Source organism: Saccharomyces mikatae (assembly GCF_947241705.1).
Source record: "Saccharomyces mikatae IFO 1815 strain IFO1815 genome assembly, chromosome: 15".
Classification (NCBI taxonomy): domain Eukaryota; kingdom Fungi; phylum Ascomycota; class Saccharomycetes; order Saccharomycetales; family Saccharomycetaceae; genus Saccharomyces; species Saccharomyces mikatae.
Genome location: NC_079270.1, coordinates 627,599 through 646,641, shown reverse-complemented (window position 1 = coordinate 646,641; position 19,043 = coordinate 627,599). Strand labels below are relative to the sequence as shown.

The 19,043-nt window shown below is 37.5% G+C and overlaps 10 protein-coding genes across 10 annotated transcripts; 6 read left to right on the top strand and 4 right to left on the bottom strand.

The window, feature by feature from the left end:
- Positions 1-51: 51 nt before the first annotated feature.
- Positions 52-2,382, bottom strand: SEY1 (dynamin-like GTPase SEY1; the record flags this gene model as incomplete). Its single annotated transcript, XM_056225802.1, has 1 exon — positions 52-2,382. The coding sequence occupies one exon, from the start codon at positions 2,380-2,382 to the stop codon at positions 52-54; it is 2,331 nt and encodes a 776-aa protein (XP_056079585.1).
- A 240-nt stretch (positions 2,383-2,622) lies between these two features.
- On the top strand, positions 2,623-3,561 carry GET4 (the record flags this gene model as incomplete). The annotated part of the gene is made up of 1 exon (XM_056225801.1): positions 2,623-3,561. One exon carries the CDS (start codon positions 2,623-2,625, stop codon positions 3,559-3,561), a length of 939 nt encoding a protein of 312 aa, XP_056079584.1.
- Positions 3,562-3,655: 94 nt separating this feature from the next.
- DDP1 (polyphosphatase DDP1) lies at positions 3,656-4,231 on the bottom strand (the record flags this gene model as incomplete). Its single annotated transcript, XM_056225800.1, has 1 exon — positions 3,656-4,231. The coding sequence occupies one exon, from the start codon at positions 4,229-4,231 to the stop codon at positions 3,656-3,658; it is 576 nt and encodes a 191-aa protein (XP_056079583.1).
- Positions 4,232-5,004: 773 nt separating this feature from the next.
- YRR1 (Yrr1p) lies at positions 5,005-7,467 on the top strand (the record flags this gene model as incomplete). Its single annotated transcript, XM_056225799.1, has 1 exon — positions 5,005-7,467. One exon carries the CDS (start codon positions 5,005-5,007, stop codon positions 7,465-7,467), a length of 2,463 nt encoding a protein of 820 aa, XP_056079582.1.
- A 1,045-nt stretch (positions 7,468-8,512) lies between these two features.
- Positions 8,513-10,132, top strand: PNS1 (Pns1p; the record flags this gene model as incomplete). Its single annotated transcript, XM_056225798.1, has 1 exon — positions 8,513-10,132. One exon carries the CDS (start codon positions 8,513-8,515, stop codon positions 10,130-10,132), a length of 1,620 nt encoding a protein of 539 aa, XP_056079581.1.
- Positions 10,133-10,347: 215 nt separating this feature from the next.
- On the bottom strand, positions 10,348-13,266 carry MTR10 (mRNA transport regulator MTR10; the record flags this gene model as incomplete). Its single annotated transcript, XM_056225797.1, has 1 exon — positions 10,348-13,266. The coding sequence occupies one exon, from the start codon at positions 13,264-13,266 to the stop codon at positions 10,348-10,350; it is 2,919 nt and encodes a 972-aa protein (XP_056079580.1).
- A 271-nt stretch (positions 13,267-13,537) lies between these two features.
- On the top strand, positions 13,538-13,822 carry SME1 (mRNA splicing protein SME1; the record flags this gene model as incomplete). The annotated part of the gene is made up of 1 exon (XM_056225795.1): positions 13,538-13,822. The coding sequence occupies one exon, from the start codon at positions 13,538-13,540 to the stop codon at positions 13,820-13,822; it is 285 nt and encodes a 94-aa protein (XP_056079579.1).
- A 168-nt stretch (positions 13,823-13,990) lies between these two features.
- PET123 (mitochondrial 37S ribosomal protein mS26 PET123) lies at positions 13,991-14,941 on the bottom strand (the record flags this gene model as incomplete). Its single annotated transcript, XM_056225794.1, has 1 exon — positions 13,991-14,941. One exon carries the CDS (start codon positions 14,939-14,941, stop codon positions 13,991-13,993), a length of 951 nt encoding a protein of 316 aa, XP_056079578.1.
- Positions 14,942-15,344: 403 nt separating this feature from the next.
- Positions 15,345-16,130, top strand: PUP1 (proteasome core particle subunit beta 2; the record flags this gene model as incomplete). The annotated part of the gene is made up of 1 exon (XM_056225793.1): positions 15,345-16,130. One exon carries the CDS (start codon positions 15,345-15,347, stop codon positions 16,128-16,130), a length of 786 nt encoding a protein of 261 aa, XP_056079577.1.
- A 432-nt stretch (positions 16,131-16,562) lies between these two features.
- NFI1 (SUMO ligase NFI1) lies at positions 16,563-18,734 on the top strand (the record flags this gene model as incomplete). Its single annotated transcript, XM_056225792.1, has 1 exon — positions 16,563-18,734. The coding sequence occupies one exon, from the start codon at positions 16,563-16,565 to the stop codon at positions 18,732-18,734; it is 2,172 nt and encodes a 723-aa protein (XP_056079576.1).
- Positions 18,735-19,043: the final 309 nt, after the last annotated feature.

Below are 19,043 nucleotides of genomic sequence, written 5' to 3'. Positions count from 1 at the left end.
CAATAACGAAAAAAGTAAACACAAAAAATTGGCAAAAGAATTATCTCCATATCATTCTTCCTTTTGTTCGTGCTTGGAGAAATCTTTCATTTCAAAAGATTCATTCATTTCGGGACCTTCAGCGACAAATTTTCTTAATTTATCCTTGATTGCAGTTCTCGTTTCACCGATGGCACTCTGAACAACATTCACAACAGGTCCCCATAAACCGAATTTATGGATGACAAAGAAGGTCGCACCAAAGATTAAGGTAAGAGTTACAAATAAGGGGTTTCTTATAACGACCAGAAATTCGTTCCATCCCAACACAGCTAGCAAAATGTAAATCCAGGGTGGAATATGCGTTCTCGTAGTGATGATCGATCTTTTGGAATCCAAGACGGTAATATTTATTTGCCTGCGGAATTGATCTAAAACATTTTCCTTTTGCAATTCGGTTAAAATGTGTGCAAAGCGACGGGAATGGAATACGCCCTCATTATCCCGGTATATTTCATTGTCCTCACCATTTTCTTCTTCTGACATTGGCACATCAGGTATAATCTCAACGTTTTCAGACGTGATGGCAAGCGAAAGAACTTCAAATACCTCCAAGGCATGTTCTTTTGCAATGCGGAATGCCCCATCGATTTCTTCTTCTGTTTTCCACAATCTGGGAGATCCTTCAGCATCATATCTGAATACATCTTCAAACCTATCTCTCAATATACTAACAATGGTATCTATTTTCAGGTAGTCATGTACTGTGGTATCTAAGGTTCTCCACGCTAAAATTCTGATATTTTTGTAAATATTTGCGTTTTCGCCATCTGAAAATCCAATCTTAAAATCATACTTCCCTTTTTCCAATTGATAAACGGAGAGGTTGCTTCTGATAGTAGATTCGAAATCGTCCATTATGTCATCCCAAACCTTTTTAGATGGATGTGATAGTAAATGAATTACGTGATCCTTCAACTCGGGGATCAAATTTTTTCTGATACGGCTGATTTTTGTTTTTAATTCAGCATCACGTAGTTGCTTAACTTTTTCTTCAAAATCAGTGGAGAATTTGCTAGTAATTTCTTCATCTGATGTTAGTAGGCCCAGGTTTTTGAAAGTGTCTATTGATTTTTTAAATTCTTTCTCAATGCTAGTTCTACCTATAGTTAAACTTTCTACGAAAGAAGTGGTGGCTTTGTCTCTAGAAAGCACTTGCACTTTTAATTCTTCCCATAGTTTTTCCATTAACGTTTCTAAAAACTCATTTATTGTGCCTGAAATATGCGAATTCAGTTTTACAATTAAACTTTCTCTTTTCTCCATATACACATTCCTTGCATAGCGTGATGCTTGTTCATCATATTTTGTTAGGCACTCTTCTTTAAGCTTCACTAATTGAGATGTTAAAGAACCTAAACTACCCTTCAAGGGAGCAATGGACTCATCGTACTTCGAAATGAATTCCTCTAGAGCTTCATTAGAAATCTCTTCAGTTTTAAATCTAGCCACCAGAATCTGTTGAGTTGGAAGATCCAAATCTTTGTTGTGTTCAATTTGATCCCAGCAATTCTCAGCATACATAGTCCATCCATCTAATGGTAACCTGTGATGATACTGAGGCTTGAAGTAATAATTCTCTGTACCTTTCATTACAAACGAATCACCTAATTTCTTGACATCTTGAGTAAATTTATCTTCTTGCAACAATTTATGAGCCAACCCAAGGAACTTTAAATCAAAAAAGTCATACAGGCTGGAACCCTCGCAACCGGCAGGTTTACTTAACTCTGACCATATTTTTTCCAATTCCCTTGTAACAGAGTCACTTAAACTTGAGAGGGGAGTAACGCCTACGTGGTCTCTAATTACAAAAAGTAACAGAACCTTGTGATCATTGTCATTTTTTCCAAAAAGAGAAAGATTGACCTCAAAAACTGTTTTCAATAATGCCATATTATTTCCTTGATATAGTCCAATTTGCTGCTCCCACATATTAACAATCAGAACTTCAGATACTGCGATGGCAAACAGGGCGGCCTTTCTCTCAAAATCTTGATCTTCACCTCTTTCTGAACCATCAGAACCTTCAACATCAAGTACAAAAATATCTGGACGGCCACTATTGATTGCCATAGTTGTATTAACTTCATTTGTGTGAGCCAACCAAATACCTTTAGTAGTCTGCTGTCTTTTTACCTGCGCATCCATGGTATCAAAATTGGTGTTAAAAAGGACGTTGAGTAGAGTAGATTTACCACTAGATTGAGAACCGAACACGGAGATGACATGATAATCTAGACCAACATCACGATTTCCAATACATTGTTGAAAATATTGTAACGCACTCTGATGAAATTCTTTCTCTTCATCGATTAATTGAATAGCAGATCTATCGGTCATGTCCAAAAATATACCAACTGTGAAGCAAACTAGTTGTCTATTCTATTAAATCGATACCAGCAATTATTCATTATGAAAATACACCTTTCAGTATTTTGTTTGTTCGTTTTGTCTCTTTTCGTTAAGGTAACTAACAATGGGGAAAAAAAGTCAAATGAAAGTTAAAAAATGAAATGCAAACATGTGCGGTAAAACAACCAAATCAAGGGAATAAAAGGACGTAACCGATAACAGTAAGCTATGGTTTCTACACAATCCGATGCTGTACAAGCGAAACTCGCTAAAACTTTACAAAGATTCGAGAGTAAAATTAAAGCCGGAGATTATTATGAAGCTCACCAAACGTTGAGAACTATTGCTAACAGATATGTCAGAGGTAAATCATACGAACATGCCATAGAACTGATCAGTCAAGGTGCCCTGTCTTTCTTGAAGGCAAAACAAGGCGGCTCAGGGACGGACTTGATCTTTTATCTTCTAGAAGTTTACGATTTAGCGGAGGTTAGAGTTGATGACGTCTCTGTTGCCAGATTGGTTAGGTTAATAGCCGAGCTAGATCCTAGCGAGCCCAATTTGAAGGATGTTATTACTGGCATGAATAATTGGTCTATCAAATTTAGTGAGTATAAATTCGGAGATCCATACCTGCACAATACTATTGGCACGAAACTTTTAGAAGGTGGTTTCGTTTACGAAGCTGAAAGATATTTCATGTTGGGCACACATGATTCAATGACCAAATATGTTGATTTACTATGGAACTGGTTATGCCAGGTAGACGAAGTCGAAGATAGTACAGTGGCAGAGTTTTTTAGTAGATTGATTTTCAACTATTTATTCATCTGCAATATATCATTTGCACATGAATCCAAGAATATTTTCTTGGAGAGGTTTATTGATAAATTTCACCCAAAGTACGAGGAGATTGATAAAAACGGTTATAAAATATTTTTCTTTGAAGATTATTCCGATTTGAATTTTTTGCAATTGTTATTGATTACATGTCAAACAAAGGATAAAAGTTATTTCTTGAATTTGAAGAACCATTATTTAGACTTCTCTCAAACTTACAAAAGTGAATTAGAATTTCTGGGCCAAGAATATTTCGGCATTGTTGCTCCTAAGCAATCTAATTTCTTACAGGACATGATGTCGGGATTCCTAGGCGGATCGAAATGATGTACAGATGAAAAGACGAACATGTTTGCAGAAGCTTAACGAACCATTATACATATATAAATATTTATATATAAATATATATGCTAGTCTGCATCTAAGCTAATTTTTTGTCCCCTTTGATAATAGAAGACCTATTAAGGGCCTCTAACAATTCAGGTCTCTTGGCATCTACCAAGTTTTTTTTAGCTTCTGTATAAGAGTACAATTTTCTATGCCTTTTGTGAGATTCAGGAAACTTGTCGAGAAGATTTTCAATTTCCAATTCATAGAAATGGAATTCAGTCCTTGGCGGATGTTTTGCTACTTCCAAATCTTCTCTGCAGTTCTCGAATTTGTCTATATCTTTGTTCCAATCCTTTGGAGGTCTCATGTCTTCCACTGTGCCCAAGTTTGCAACAATTTTACCTATACAACCAGCTTCTTCCCAGGTTTCTCGTTGAGCGGTACTTTCATAGTTAGGCTCGTCTTTTTCAACACCGCCTTTGGGAACAATCCATCTTTTCTTATGCGCAGAAGATGTAATCATGAGAACTTGCTTCTTGTCTGGTGTCAAACATATGCAGCCAGCAACTAACCTCGCACCGGTAACGGGTGAGTAGACCTGGTTCTCTCTTCCTTCACGTGCGGTCTCAGAACGTATTATACCATGACTATCTGCCTTTTCGATCATTTTCTATCCTTTCGCAATTTTGCCTGTATGCTCTTAATCTCCATAGCGTTTCTGTATTGTTCAATTATAATCTGGTATCGTGAAGCTGTGGTTTCCCTTTAAGCCAACCTCGCGAGGCGTTTAATAATCAAGCCGCACGTAGAATTATTCGCGACAAATGACCTTTAGAATTAGAAGGGAGCACGTTATCCCAATTACTTACAAAATTATTTAAACAATAGATGTTTCTTACTATGCCTTATGAAGATTAGTTCCGAAGCGCCTTCTGTTTATACCATCGTCTTCAATATTCTACTTCAACTTTTGATCTTGATAGTATGTTGGCATCAGTAATGCGCTATCAAGTTTGAAAAGAAGTTACGTATGATCACCTCAAAGTCGTATACAAGTTGCAGTCATCATTAGTATATTCTCTCTTGCCACATCTATAATGAATATAGATTTGATAACGTAATACCGTCAGAAATCATAGTGAACGGGGTAAATCCGCGGAAATTAGAAAATCGCACAGGTTCTATAGGCAACATTAGAATAAGGCAGAAGTAAATAGACAGGAAAACCTAGCAGGTGCCAAGAAAATCGAAGTGCTGTGCATGGTTGGACATTTTATCAGACTAACTTGGCTAGGCGTTCTCTTCTTGAAATTGCCAAAAAGATCAAATTTGGGAGATACAAGAGAAAGCTCAGAATTAAGGAACAAATAAGGTTAGTCAAGGGCGAAAGAGCAAAAATTTTCAACATCCGCAGGCTTTTGAGTAGGAAATAATATAGCAATGAAAAGAAAAAGCGATGCTTTACTGGGAACTTTCCAAACTGCTGAAGTGACGCCTCCAAGCGATAACAGTAATGGTACTGTTGGTGGCGGCAATGGAAATAACAGTGGCATATCGACTTTTAACAGCGGTAAGAAGAGGAACAAACTTATAAAATCTTGCAGCTTTTGTAGGAGAAGAAAACTTCGTTGTGATCAACAGAAACCAATGTGCTCTACATGTGTTTCGAGAAACTTAATGACATGTCGGTACGCTGAAGAATTCAACAAGAACATCGAAAAGAAAGCTATCTATGGTTCCCATTCTACTGCCGAATTATCTAAGAAAATTGAAGAGCTGGAAAACAAAATCCGTATTTTAGAAGCTGAAAAGAATATCACCTCGTCTGTGAGTTCCACGTATACTTCCCCAAATTTTCCTCTTTCGAGTGCTAGTGGATGCGGAGGATCTACCAATACTTCCTCTCCATTACCAGGCGGTGTAATAAATCCATATGCTGACTGTTATTACTTACAATTGAAGCACTCTGGTAGATCGATACTTTATGGTCCAACTTCTATGAGAACACAAATTGCAAACAGTAACTGGGGGTTTGTTGAGAAATACAAACAATTATGGACAAAGGTTAAGGTTGAAAGAAATAAATGGAAGCAAAACAACAAGAGGACAATGCGCAGGGATCTAAGTCTTTTGGACGAGTCTAGTTGGGAACCTGATTCATTGATTAAACAAATATGCAACTTCTTACCATCATATGATAAAGTTTTGTCTATTTTAGATGAATTTTTTATCGATAAAACATGTAATGAGATTAATATAATTCTCGACAAATCAAAAGTTAAAAGAGACTTTCTGGATTATTTCATGCCGGGAAAAGAGATCCTTGCAAATGGTGAGAGGCCCATCGTTTATATCCTATCCAATGCGAAGAAAAACTACTATAAAGCTGCTGTAATACTATTAATTCTGTGTCTAAAATACTTTTTTGCGAATGTCCCAGCACCTGTTGAGAAATTCTTTACGTTCCTGAATGGTGCGTCCAGGGCTAAAGTGTTCTATATCGAGCGTGCCCAGATGTTGATACTATTCCATTACCATCGTGAGGTTTATTCATTCGGCGGAGATGGCTCAGATTTGATTAACATAAACCAATCTTTATTCACCACGACTACCACATTAGGATTGCATTTAAATATTAGAGAAACATTCAAGGATCAAGAGGAATTCATGGGGAGCATGGAAAGTTTGGAAAATGTCTGGTTTATGGCAATAGTGATCGACTACAATGTTTCTAGTCACATTGGTAAACCTTTGCTGATTAACAATTTTTATTTAGATGAACAGCAAGATTATTGTATATTGAATAGTCAAAGTAAGACATATGAGGGAAAACTGAAAAGGTATTTGAAAATGGCAAGACGAATGTTGTTAGCCCTTTACGATAGAGAAATGTTCCCAGATTTAAAGGTTTTCTCTAAGCAAATTATCAGTTTTGTCGAGGAAGAACTTGGCCCACTTGGTCATTACACGGATGAAAATCAAACTGGGGAATTTCCCCTAAGAGAAACTAGAATTCTAAGTATGGCATTGGGATTATTGTTATCGTTCTATGCCTTGTTACATTCTGTCTTGAAATCCAGAAATATTGAGTCTAAAAATAATACTTTTCAACTGGTTCTAATCAATTTCTCTGTCATTGTCAATACCACAATTCGATGCTATAATATCGATAAAGCAATTTATCCGGAGAAATTCGATGCCTCCTACCCACACTTACCGCCACATATGGCTTTGTCAATGAGCTTCACGGCCGGACTATTTTCCAAAACTCTAGTGTTTTTTTGTTCACTGATTTACTTCAAAATGACACTTTTCGAGAATGGAATATGTCTATCCAATGATATGGAGATTGGATGGTCGGATTTGACCAGAATAACTGTCCCCTTAGACAAGGATCTATCGTTAGGTACTGCAATGAATTTGTACACGACAATCTTCGATCGCCTGTTCACGGCTGGAAATAAAGAATTAATACGCACCATGCATAGATCATCGCAATTCGTAGTGGATTTGGCTATTGAAAGAACTTATAGAACTATTCTTGGAAACGTGATCGAATTCAGAAAGATGACTGAGGAAACATGGTTGGCACAGATTAAACAAGAACTGGACCCACAAAGCCACCACCTATCATCAGACCTTATAACAGAGAGTGACAAGCAACGCCAGAACCAGCAAAACCAGCACCAGCAGAATGCAAGCTCTGTAGCTCCAACAGCCACTCCCCCGATGATCCAAACCATATCACCAACACCAGGTGACACTAGGAACCAGACAAGAAGTCAGTCAGAAATTATTCAGATGTTGACAGATGAATTTTGGACAAATTACAATTCAGCTTGGGAGGAGTTGCTAGATCAATCCGAGTTTTCTACACTTTTCAATGATTACGAAAACAAGTAGTTTCAAATCAAGACTGCCTCAAAAAACACAAGTACTGTAATATCCTCATTAGTTATTTTTTATCATTAAATGTGTATATAATTATTAAGATTATGAAATCATCTTGATGGGGGGTCCCACATCGGAAAAATAACGATTAAATTGCCTATTATTAACGATACAGAGGAATTATTCTTCCTTTCAAAGTCAACTTTTATCCAACATTGGACCGCTAAACCACTACTACACATTGCGGTAATCGTACCTATTTTGCACCCGTGCACCCCGTGAAAAGTTGCACGGCTGCGGTCGTCTCCCAACTTCTTATTCTTTGAAACGTCACGTTCAAGTGAACATTTCAACCAATTATAAAAGGTGACTCATTTATCGAGAGTTAAATATCAACTTTTAATTTCGGATTTTGGTCATTTCTTACACACCATAGTTTACCAAACCGCTGCTATTCATCATCACCTCGAGCGTATTACCTGAAGATATCTTCGAAACTACCTGTAGTCCCATCGAGACATCCTTTTCGGTGACGTAGCAAAGAGCTTTGCTCTTATCAAGTCTCTTCAATGAGCGGCGCACTGCGCTAGCGGAGTTATCATACGTAATAGTACTGCGTTAGAGACACCGCGCGGCACGGCACGGCCGGTTGCAGAGGGGGAAAGGACGACTACTACAGTAACCACAGTAGAAACTTTTTTTATCTTTTCTTTTTTGTGGTACCCTTCCAAATAGGATTCTTCCAACAGTAGATCCTTGAGGGGTTTAAGGGGTTCCCTGTTTGCGTAATGATTTAACAGTTACTTATATATAGGATCATCATCACAATCACATAACCATACACGTAGAGTGCTAACACTTCCTGATATGTATATACTCTTTAAATTGTAGTTCATCCGTAATCGCTTCTTCTAGGAAAACAAAGCGAGTGAGAAAGCTCCTACTCTATATTAGTTTTTATCTTCTATTTTAATTGCTCGCCATAAACAGCTTAAACGTGCATATCCTCATTCAGGGTAATCAAGAATAACTGGGATTATAAGTATAGTGATACGATATGTCATCGAATGAAAAATACGAGAGACCTCCACAACCACCTCCAGCGTACGATCCCAACCAGAGACCGCCCAGCTCATCCGAGAACTCTGCCGCGGCGAATCCCAGTGACGGTCAGACGCCGTACCATTTTAGGCAGGATCAGTATTACAATCTAAACTCGAAAACGAGTGGCGCCCCTATTGGGAGCTTTGACGAAGCCTTCCCTACAGAAAATGACAATAAGCCTAAGTGGAACGATTGGCCGTTCACGATTCTTTTCCTTTGTACTGTGGGGGGGTTCATCGCCATTGCTGCCATCACGTTAAGAGCGTGGTCCCAGAACTATAGTAGTACGGGTTCCGGGATATACGATGGGGTTAACACTGGTACGCTGAACACAAATTCTGCTATCTTACTGGTTTTTGTGTGCATTATTGCCCTGATCTTTTCCATTTTGGGCCTCACGCTTTGTCGGATTTTTCCGAAGCAATTCATATATTGTGGTATGATCATTAATCTAGTGGCTTCTCTTGGGACAGCCATTATGTACATGTCCTTGCGGTACTGGTCTGCAGGGATTGTATTCTTGGTTTTCACGTTCATGACCGCCTGGTGCTATTGGGGCATGAGATCTAGAATTCCTCTCTCCGTAGCGATATTGAAGGTTGTCGTCGATGCCATGAAAAAATGTCCACAAATCTTCTTTGTTTCCTTTGTTGGTGCCATTGTTGCCAGTGCGTTTGGGTTTCTCTTCTCCGCAGTCATCGTGGCAACTTACATTAAATATGACCCCAATAGCGCGAATGGCGGCTGCGACGTCTCCGGTGGCAGTTGTTCACACTCAAAGTTAATCGGTGTCTTGGTTGTGGTGTTTTTCTGCGGCTATTATATCTCTGAAGTAATCAGAAACGTCATTCATTGTGTTATTTCTGGTGTCTTTGGCAGCTGGTACTATATGTCAAAATCAGATCAAGGAATGCCAAGGTGGCCTGCATTTGGGGCATTGAAAAGAGCCATGACCTACTCCTTTGGTTCCATTTGCTTTGGGTCGTTGCTAGTTGCTCTGATCGAACTGCTGAAGCAAGTATTACAAATGATCAGAAAGGATGTTACCTCCAATGGTGGCGGAAAAATTGCTATCCAAATTTTGTTTATGGTGTTTGATTGGATTATCGGGTTCCTTAAATGGCTGGCTGAGTACTTCAATCACTATGCGTACTCATTTATCGCCCTCTATGGGAAACCTTACCTGAGAGCCGCTAAAGAAACTTGGTACATGTTAAGAGAAAAGGGTATGGATGCCCTGATCAATGATAACCTAATAAATATCGCACTGGGTTTATTTGCAATGTTTGCCAGTTACATGACCGCTTTGTTCACATTCTTGTATCTAAGATTCACCTCACCTCAATACAATTCAGACGGTGCCTATAATGGTGCCTTAATGGCCTTTTCATTTGTTATCGCCTTACAGATTTGTAACATCGCAACAGAAGCCATCAGATCAGGTACAGCAACCTTCTTTGTTGCCCTCGGTAACGATCCGGAGGTCTTTCATCATTCCTACCCTCATAGGTTTGATGAGATATTCAGGGCATATCCTGATGTACTTCGAAAATTGAGTCATCAAAACGTGTAAAGAGACGTTTATAATTTTTTTGCTATTTCTCCTTGTTCTTCTTTACAATGCTATATTTAATTAGAATTTTATTTTAATACTTAATTTCTCTTCGATTAAACAATCAAAATCATCCTTCATGTCCTATTTTTTTCTTTTAGTCTGTTTCTATACTTCTATTAATAATTTGCAGAACATATGGGTGAGCCGAGCCATAGGTAACTTTTTAAAGCATTTTATTCAAATCTCGAATTGACATTCTTTCTTGAATACCATCCCACAAATGTTCTGATTCCCTCCCTTACCTTTCTGTAATCTTTTGAATTCAGTCCTTCGACTACAGCCTTTGTCAAATTATCTCTTTCGTTATTGGTTACCTGGCCAAGTTGCTCCATCACTTTATAAATCCATCCGACACAGATCGTCGAATCGTTATTATTCGCCTCTGTGAGTATTCTCAAACATTTTACAATACAACTGATGGCATCTGAATGAGCAGTATTTTCAAAAGTGGTTACTAACCCAATGAATAAAACTAATATTAATTGGTTACCGTGTGCTATCACTACTTCGTTGACAACTTGGTTTCTCCATTCTTCTGGAACAATCTCGATGGAAACTGTTGAAATTGGTGGAGTTTTGAACCCCCATGATATGATATCATCCAAACACCGCAATATACAAATATAAGCGTCGTAGTTGTCGAGTTTGTTGACACATTCGAGTGCGACATCCAGTACTGGACTTAATAACTCTCTAGAATTCAAAAATGCGCCGGGGTAGAACATGATTAAATCCGAAATTAATGAGAAAAAGTCAATGATTGCTTCATGATAATTGTTTAATTGAAGCTTATCAAACTTATTGAAATTTAATATGAACGTTTCGCATTGGGATAAAGCAAACTTCCAAACAGCACCCTTCAAGTCGGGTGAAATGGGGAATGATTCATCATCACCAAAAATAACTATAAGAGAACCTGAGCACCACAAATACGAACCAAATCCAGTGGTTAAATAACCCTGGATTAAAAATTCGGCAACAGAAGGCAATATTGGTTCACAAAATACATGGAACCTCTCAAAGATTCTTCGTAACAGCTTAGCTACTCTTTCCACTATGATACTATCCATCATTGTTCCCGCATCCAACAACAACGTTCTTAATGCATTCCAAATAAATTCTATTTCTGGTAGTAAAGGTTCTGATCCCTGCTGAGGATAACTGTATCTTGGTTTCAATTCTTCAAAAAGTGCATATAGCAAATCAATTTTATCAGCAATCTGTGGAGCAAATAACATTGAATTTGTCTTCCACTGAGGTACTAAAGCCTCGACTTGTTTTAAATTATCATCTAGCAGCTGTTGGAATATTGCTGAAACCTTCGATTCTGGCTGATTATTTATTACTGCACTTAATCCTTGACATAGTTCAAACTGTGACTCAATATCGACAGAGTTCTGCACATTAAAAAAGAAGTTGATTAATTGATCAATGTATCCGGTTAGCAGTTTTGAGCAATCCAAACAAAAAAACATTAGTGCATGCGATGATGCGGTGATTATACTTTGCATATCTGAGGAACCCTCATGCAACTGAAAACCATTAAAAATATACTGCAATTGAATTTCTAATAGTTCTGGATGTTTGGCTGTCCATTCGGTATATCTACCTAGGACCAATGTTGAGGCATATCTAATTTTCGGCTGCTCCGGAAGGTTACAAATAATTTTAATAATTTCTGGTAATATAGTGCTTTCTGTTAATGAAATTTCTTTAGCCATTGTCCTTAGGGAGAATAATGGGGCTTCCATTATTTGCCAACTATTGTTGTTTTCTATTGCAGATTTTATTCTTATTAATGGCTGTGATAAAGCATCGGAGGTTCCTACGACCGCAGTACAATCCTTCAATACATCACCCATATGATACCTAAAATCTTTGAATTTATCTTCCTCCTCTTTGGATGAAAAATGGCCTGATGGGTACTGCAAATGAGTGATAATACCATTTATTAATTTTACAAAAATATCAGAATAAGCTTTCTTTGAGTCTTGATATCTTGGCAAAACTAAACTTTGTTTGAAATTGAACCAAAATGGGAAAGTATAGGAAACAATATCCAAGTCTTCATTTTTGCAGGTCAACATCAGCAGCACTAAAACCATTGGTTTGAAAAACTCAGGATTTTTAGATATAACAACAGACCAAGCTTCGCCAGCTTCCACGAATACTCGGGTCATACCTTCTAAGAGATCACAATCATATTCATCATTCAAAGGTTGATCTATTATTAGAGTGGGTAATAATTTTTCTTGCAAAAGCATTAGTTCTTGAAATAAACCAGAAATTAACTGCTCGTTGGTACTATCTCTGCTTTCTCTAAGAACAACGCATAGACAATCGATAGCAGAATCGAATGCTTCCATATCATTGTCATTACCATTAGAAATAGTCTCAAATACGAGGGTTATCAATGGTTGTACAGTAAGTAACTGCTCGATTGGAAACTCATAAGACCAAGAGTTCAAACAACGTAAAATTTGTTCAAGTGAAATTGATGAGTTAGAGTTTTGATCCGTATTTTGTAATAGTTCTATGCATGAGACTAGAAACTTCAGCACATCCTCTGCTATGGGATCAATAAGTTCATGAATTCTGGAATTGAATTCTACTTCCGTTAGAGGGGTAGAGGCAATATCTAAAGTTTCTTCAGGTAAAATTCTTAGGAAATTTAACAAAATAGATGGTGAAGAATTCAACAAAGAAATGATCTCGAAAATTGGGTTCTGCCATTCTAAGAACTGAATTGCTAGACGTGCTAATGCAACGTTCAATTGTGTAATGATTAGTTTTTGGTTATGCGATAATAAAAGTGTCAACAAAGAATCTTTAAATTGTAGTAGATTGTTCTCTAATTGTGATAGATCATATGTGACTTTATTCCTTAGAGTTTGTGCAGCAAAAATATTTAATTCCAAAAGAGAGTTTGTAGGGTCTTGCTTAGATAATATCTCATTGCAAATAGACCAAGCAGTAGTAGATCTTTGAAAATGTTCTAAAAATTGAAGCGCTTTATTTTTATCGTCTTGAGATGCGGTAGACGATATGCATTGTAAAGCATTTTGTATATCAGATACCTGCAAGTTGTCCATTTTGTAAGTGAGCCTGTAATGTATTCTCGACGAACTCTTGGTGAAGATTCGTGGACAATATCTTTATTATACTTTTTCTTCACTTATTCTTTTTTGTCAATATCCCTTATGTTCGAAAATTTTTTTTCAGTTATACCGAAAGCTAAGCATCTAACACTGGAATAAAATTGGAAGTGGGATAAGCATAATTCATTATAAAGAAAAGAGATAATAGGAAAAAAGAAGACTATAGAATTCAAGAAGGATATAGAAAAAGTACAAGAAATATACAATGTCGACTAGAGTCAAAGGCAAAGCTATGTTGCCACCAATAAATTGTATCTTTAACTATTTACAACAGCAAACACTGGTAACAATATGGTTGTTTGAGCAGGTTGGCATAAGAATCAGGGGTAAAATAGTGGGATTTGATGAGTTCATGAACGTAGTTATCGATGATGCTGTGGAAATTCCTGTTAATAGCGCGAATGGTAAAGAGGATGTGGAGAAAGGAACGCCTTTGGGGAAGATCCTCTTAAAAGGTGATAATATCACATTAATAACGTCCGTTGACTAATAAAAGAGAAAGAGGAGGAGAGGACAGACAAATCGCAGTGTTTTATGTAGCGGGGCATATTCATAATCGATTTGATATTTTTTCTTTCATTAGTATATGTGTCAGTTTCAATGTGTTTGAGGCACTTTCGGGTACATGATATGTTAAAGTATTATATATAGTAGTTATTTACAAGGTGGTTGTATTATTATCTCCATTTCCGGATTCATTGGAGGAGAGATTTAATTTGGAATCTATCCTATCTGAAATCTTTCGTAAATCTTTGTTCAGGAACGAATCTACCAGAGAAACATCGAAAAACTTTTCGTTTGTCAAAGAACCCATTATTGCGTTATTGATTGTGGTTTGTAAGGTAGAATTACCTGAAAGAAGGGATTTTCTGGTACCAAATTGCGTGAAGTTGGAAGTTACATCATAAGCATCGGAAAATTCTTGCGTTTCATCGCTAAATACCTTATCAATTTTCTTTGCCAATTGGGGTTCGGTAACTATAAACTCATTAGCAACATGGTATAGGTTTAATAGCTTGTTTAGCTTTGTCTTGTACGTCCGGAGATTTAGTAGTGATCTATTGTAGTTTCTTTTTAACTTCAATAGTTCAGTCTCCTCCGGTGACCTATTCCTTAAAAAAGGTTGTGACATCATTTTGTCCAGAGTCATTATAGTCAAATCTGAAGATTTTTCCTTGTTCAGTTTTTCTAGCTCCAATTCTTTCGCCATTTCCAGTTCCTTTGTTTTCTTTTGCATATATTCGTGTAGATGCAACAGTTTAGCTTCCTCCTTGCGGAATGCTTCACTCAAAAAATTCCTCCTCAATTCTGCTTTCTGTAATCTTATTTTCTGAGCTGAACCATTACTGGACTTGATACTCTGAGGTTGGGCCACAGTCTGTGCAATAAGCGTATCTACATTAATAAACTCGACCTTAGGCGACAATCTATGTGAACCTTTTGGGTGTTTCACACCCTTGGCATACCCAATACCAAGAACACCTTTGGGCTTGGGCGATTTCACTTTATTGATGATATCCGTCTGCTTTGTAGTGGGGTTCTTCAGAATGGATCTAGTTGTGGGAAAAACCCCACTCTTGAAGCCATACTTGGCCACACCTTTTCCCATGCTTCAATTTCTTTGTTTCTGTTGTTACGAACAACCAATAGCCAACTCGGTACCCGTTTGCAGTATATACGAGTGTTCTCTTCGTGTTCTTGCTCCTATTAGAACTTCGTTTCTTATTCACCGGCCTCAGGCTTAGCTATTTGTATTCGTTATTAGTGACAATAATTAGGTCTGATTCATGCCCTATCTTGATGACCTAAATAAATAGTACGGATAAGTTAGGGCTTCTAATAATTTGTCACCCGGACGAGTGGCAAAATTACTGAAAGGAAAATATGGAAAGGATAAACTACTAAGTAGCTGAAAGCCAATTAACGAAACAAGGTTGATCAGTGGAACGTTTAAATTTATTTGGAGTACTTCCCCACATAGCCTGATAGTCAAGGAGAAAATTAAATTGAGTATGGCAGGTTTATCATTCGACAATTATCAAAGAAATAGTTTCTTAGCGGAAAACTCGCACACACAACCCAAGGCCACTTCTACAGGTACCACCATTGTGGGGGTAAAATATAATGATGGAGTGGTGATCGCTGCAGATACAAGATCAACACAAGGTCCAATTGTGGCAGATAAGAATTGCGCGAAATTACATAGGATTTCCCCCAAAATATGGTGTGCTGGTGCGGGTACTGCCGCCGATACTGAAGCAGTTACTCAGTTAATTGGGTCTAACATTGAATTACATTCTTTATATACTTCGAGAGAGCCAAGAGTAGTCTCTGCTTTACAGATGCTCAAGCAGCATTTGTTCAAGTACCAAGGCCACATCGGTGCTTATTTGATTGTTGCTGGTGTTGACCCCACAGGTTCTCACCTGTTCTCGATTCATGCACATGGTTCTACTGATGTTGGTTACTATCTATCTCTAGGTTCCGGTTCTCTAGCGGCAATGGCCGTACTGGAATCACACTGGAAGCAAGACCTTACGAAGGACGAAGCCGTCAAATTGGCCTCTGATGCGATCCAGGCTGGTATCTGGAACGATTTGGGGTCTGGTTCCAATGTGGATGTGTGTGTTATGGAAATAGGTAAGGACGCAGAGTACTTGAGAAATTATTTGACTCCAAACGTGAGAGAATCAAAGCAAAAGAGCTATAAGTTCCCCAGAGGCACCACCGCGGTGCTGAAGGAAAGTATTGTTAACATTTGTGACATACAAGAAGAACAAATAGACATAACAGCGTGAAAGTAAAATATAGAGAACTTAAATATATCTTAATATAAAGAAAACACTATCCAGCAAAAATAATTCAAGTTTAACAATTTAGAATTAAAAAATTATCTACATATAATATCTTCTTATGCTCACTCATCATTTTGTTCTTGCCTTCTTTTCTTTTCTTTTTCTGGTCTTGAGGTGTGTTCGTTAAGATTTTGTTTGTTAATTTTCGTGTTAATTTATCCATCTATGTTGGCTATTTTACCGCACACAGAACATAATACAATACGCACAATCTAGTACACCTATAACAACAGAACACTTAAATTAATAATCCTATAGTTATCCCTTTGCTGGTCTTTAAGGGACTGTTTCTTAGTGTAATAACACAAATCTAAAAGCACTGGGAACGCTCAACTCACAAATAAGGAAAAGCAAAAGTAAAGGAAAAAAAGCAGGATGGCAAGTGTCATGTCTAATAATAACAGTAACAACAATAGCAGTTATATGTTTACGAACCCCTTGTCCAGCACAGGAGGTGGTCTCATAAATGAAATAAAAGACGCAATAAATGAGATGGAACAATTGAAGGTGGTGGAATTGAAGCAAATATGCAAATCTTTGGATTTATCGATAACAGGCAAAAAAGCTGTCTTGCAAGATCGAATAAAGCAGTTTCTGAGAAAATCCTGTGATATTGGTCATATAGATCCGTGGAGGCCTAAAGCAATAAAGATCCTTATTGCAAAAGTTAAGATAAACTCATCGTTACCCAAATATTCTAACCTTTGGGAAGCTTTAAAGACGGGAGCGTTCAAACATCCTGTAGCATCTGGACAACTACCTGTGACTGCTCTTCAGAGTGCTACGTTACCACCCATTTCCCTACAGCAGGTTTTATCATATACCTTTACGTCACCGTTTTACAAAACCATAGCACAAATACCGGATGCTAATAAGAAACTGAAGCAATTCGTAGGAAGAGGATGTACAAAAATGAAGTTCAAGGTTAGCAAATCTAATCATGAACTTTTAAAATCTAACAAGAGTTACAAACTGTATTTGTTTTCCGGATATTCAATACCATTAGTATATGAGACTGTTGGCAATGAGGCAGTAGATTTTCCATATCCCTGCGAACTAGTATTTAATGGAAATAAGCTAGAGGATAACGTGAAAGGTTTAAAGAATCAGAATGGGACAGGCAGTCCTGCAAACTTAACACCTTTCCTCAGATCACCACCGGAGGTAAATCAATTAGACTTACATTATCTTAACATCGATAAAGAATATTCTATAAGTTGTTTTATAGTGGAAACTTTCTCACCTGAAATTCTTTTGGAAAAAATTCTGAACAGGCCCAAAATCGTTAAGCAGGCCACAATAGCATACATCAAAAGAACCTTGAACGAACAGGATGATGATGATATTATCACCACTTCCACAGTGTTGACTTTGCAATGCCCTATATCGTGTACAAGAATGAAGTATCCGGCGAAAACGGAAGAATGCAAGCATATCCAATGTTTTGATGCACTCTGGTTTCTTCATTCTCAATCTCAAGTTCCTACATGGCAGTGTCCAATTTGTCAACGCTCTATAAATTTCAATCAGTTAAAAATCTCGGAATTTGTTAACAGCATTATCCAGAATTGCAAAGAAGATATTGAACAAGTCGAGATATCTGTTGATGGTTCATGGAAACCGGTTCATGATAGTTCCGCAGTTATCACGAATGATGTCAATCAGAATAACAATGTAAAAAGCGAGATGCTGGAGTCTGTTAAACAAGAACAAGATTATGATAGTAGGAACGTGTTCAATGCCAATATGAATAATTGTTCGAACCACAACGAACCTGAAATAATATCTCTGGATAGCTCAGACGATGAGGCCATTGTTCCGGCTGGCAGGAACTGCTCAAGGTATGCGTATCCTTCTAGTGATCAATTAAGGGCAGATATATTTCCCTCGGAATCAGAAGGATCTAGTGGCTACAATCCTAATCATACTTCAACACCCAAAGGTTCTCCTTCTATCGACCCAAACCAATATCAAGATGTTTTTCAGATGAAATCATTCTTAAACCAAAGTATGAATACGAATATGAATGATACACCTACAAACAATAGCAGTATTAATTCGTTCGTGACGGCGACAAACGGTGACAGCAGGATTTTCTACAATAGAGGGCCCTCAACGCCACTATTGCCGACTGTTTTACAAAACTTAACTAATCAAACAGAAGCGCAGAGGAGTTTTTACGGATCCAACCACAATACTACAGGGCATGATAGTAATCTTCTGGGAATACCAGGTACTTTGCCTGTAATCCCCCCTGTAGAACAAAATTCGGAGGCAGAAACGGAACTACCGACAAGAACTACATCAGCGACACAACCCCCTCCATACATACATGTGAGTGCCACCGGACATGCTGATGATGGAAGAAGTAGGAAAAGAAGGCATTCTAATGTTTCCATTTACATTCCAAAGAATCCGTATGCCACCCTTATGAAACGGAGACCACAAGCAAATCATGCCGTAATGAATAAATCACAGGCACAAACTAATGACTTTAATGCATCGACTCAAGATAACTCAGAAGTGGTTGACTTAACATCAGATTAATTAACAATCGCTTCCTTCGGTTTTTCCTGATTGTATTCTCTTTTTTTTATGTAGTTTCTTTTTATTCTTTACATTGATCTCTACTTCCTTTTGAGCATAATTAATGTTTTGTTTTAATTAATATTACCATTATCCTTTCGCTTCTTATTACAACGATAACTTTTTGAGCATAATGTACTGATCCATAGTTATCGGTTGGTGTAGAATTTTTCATCTTCTTCCTGTATTATATCATCTCTCAACACATATCTTTTCAGTCGTCACGTTTGGTAAGACGGGCCGCCCTTAACTTATCAAAATTTAAAGGTG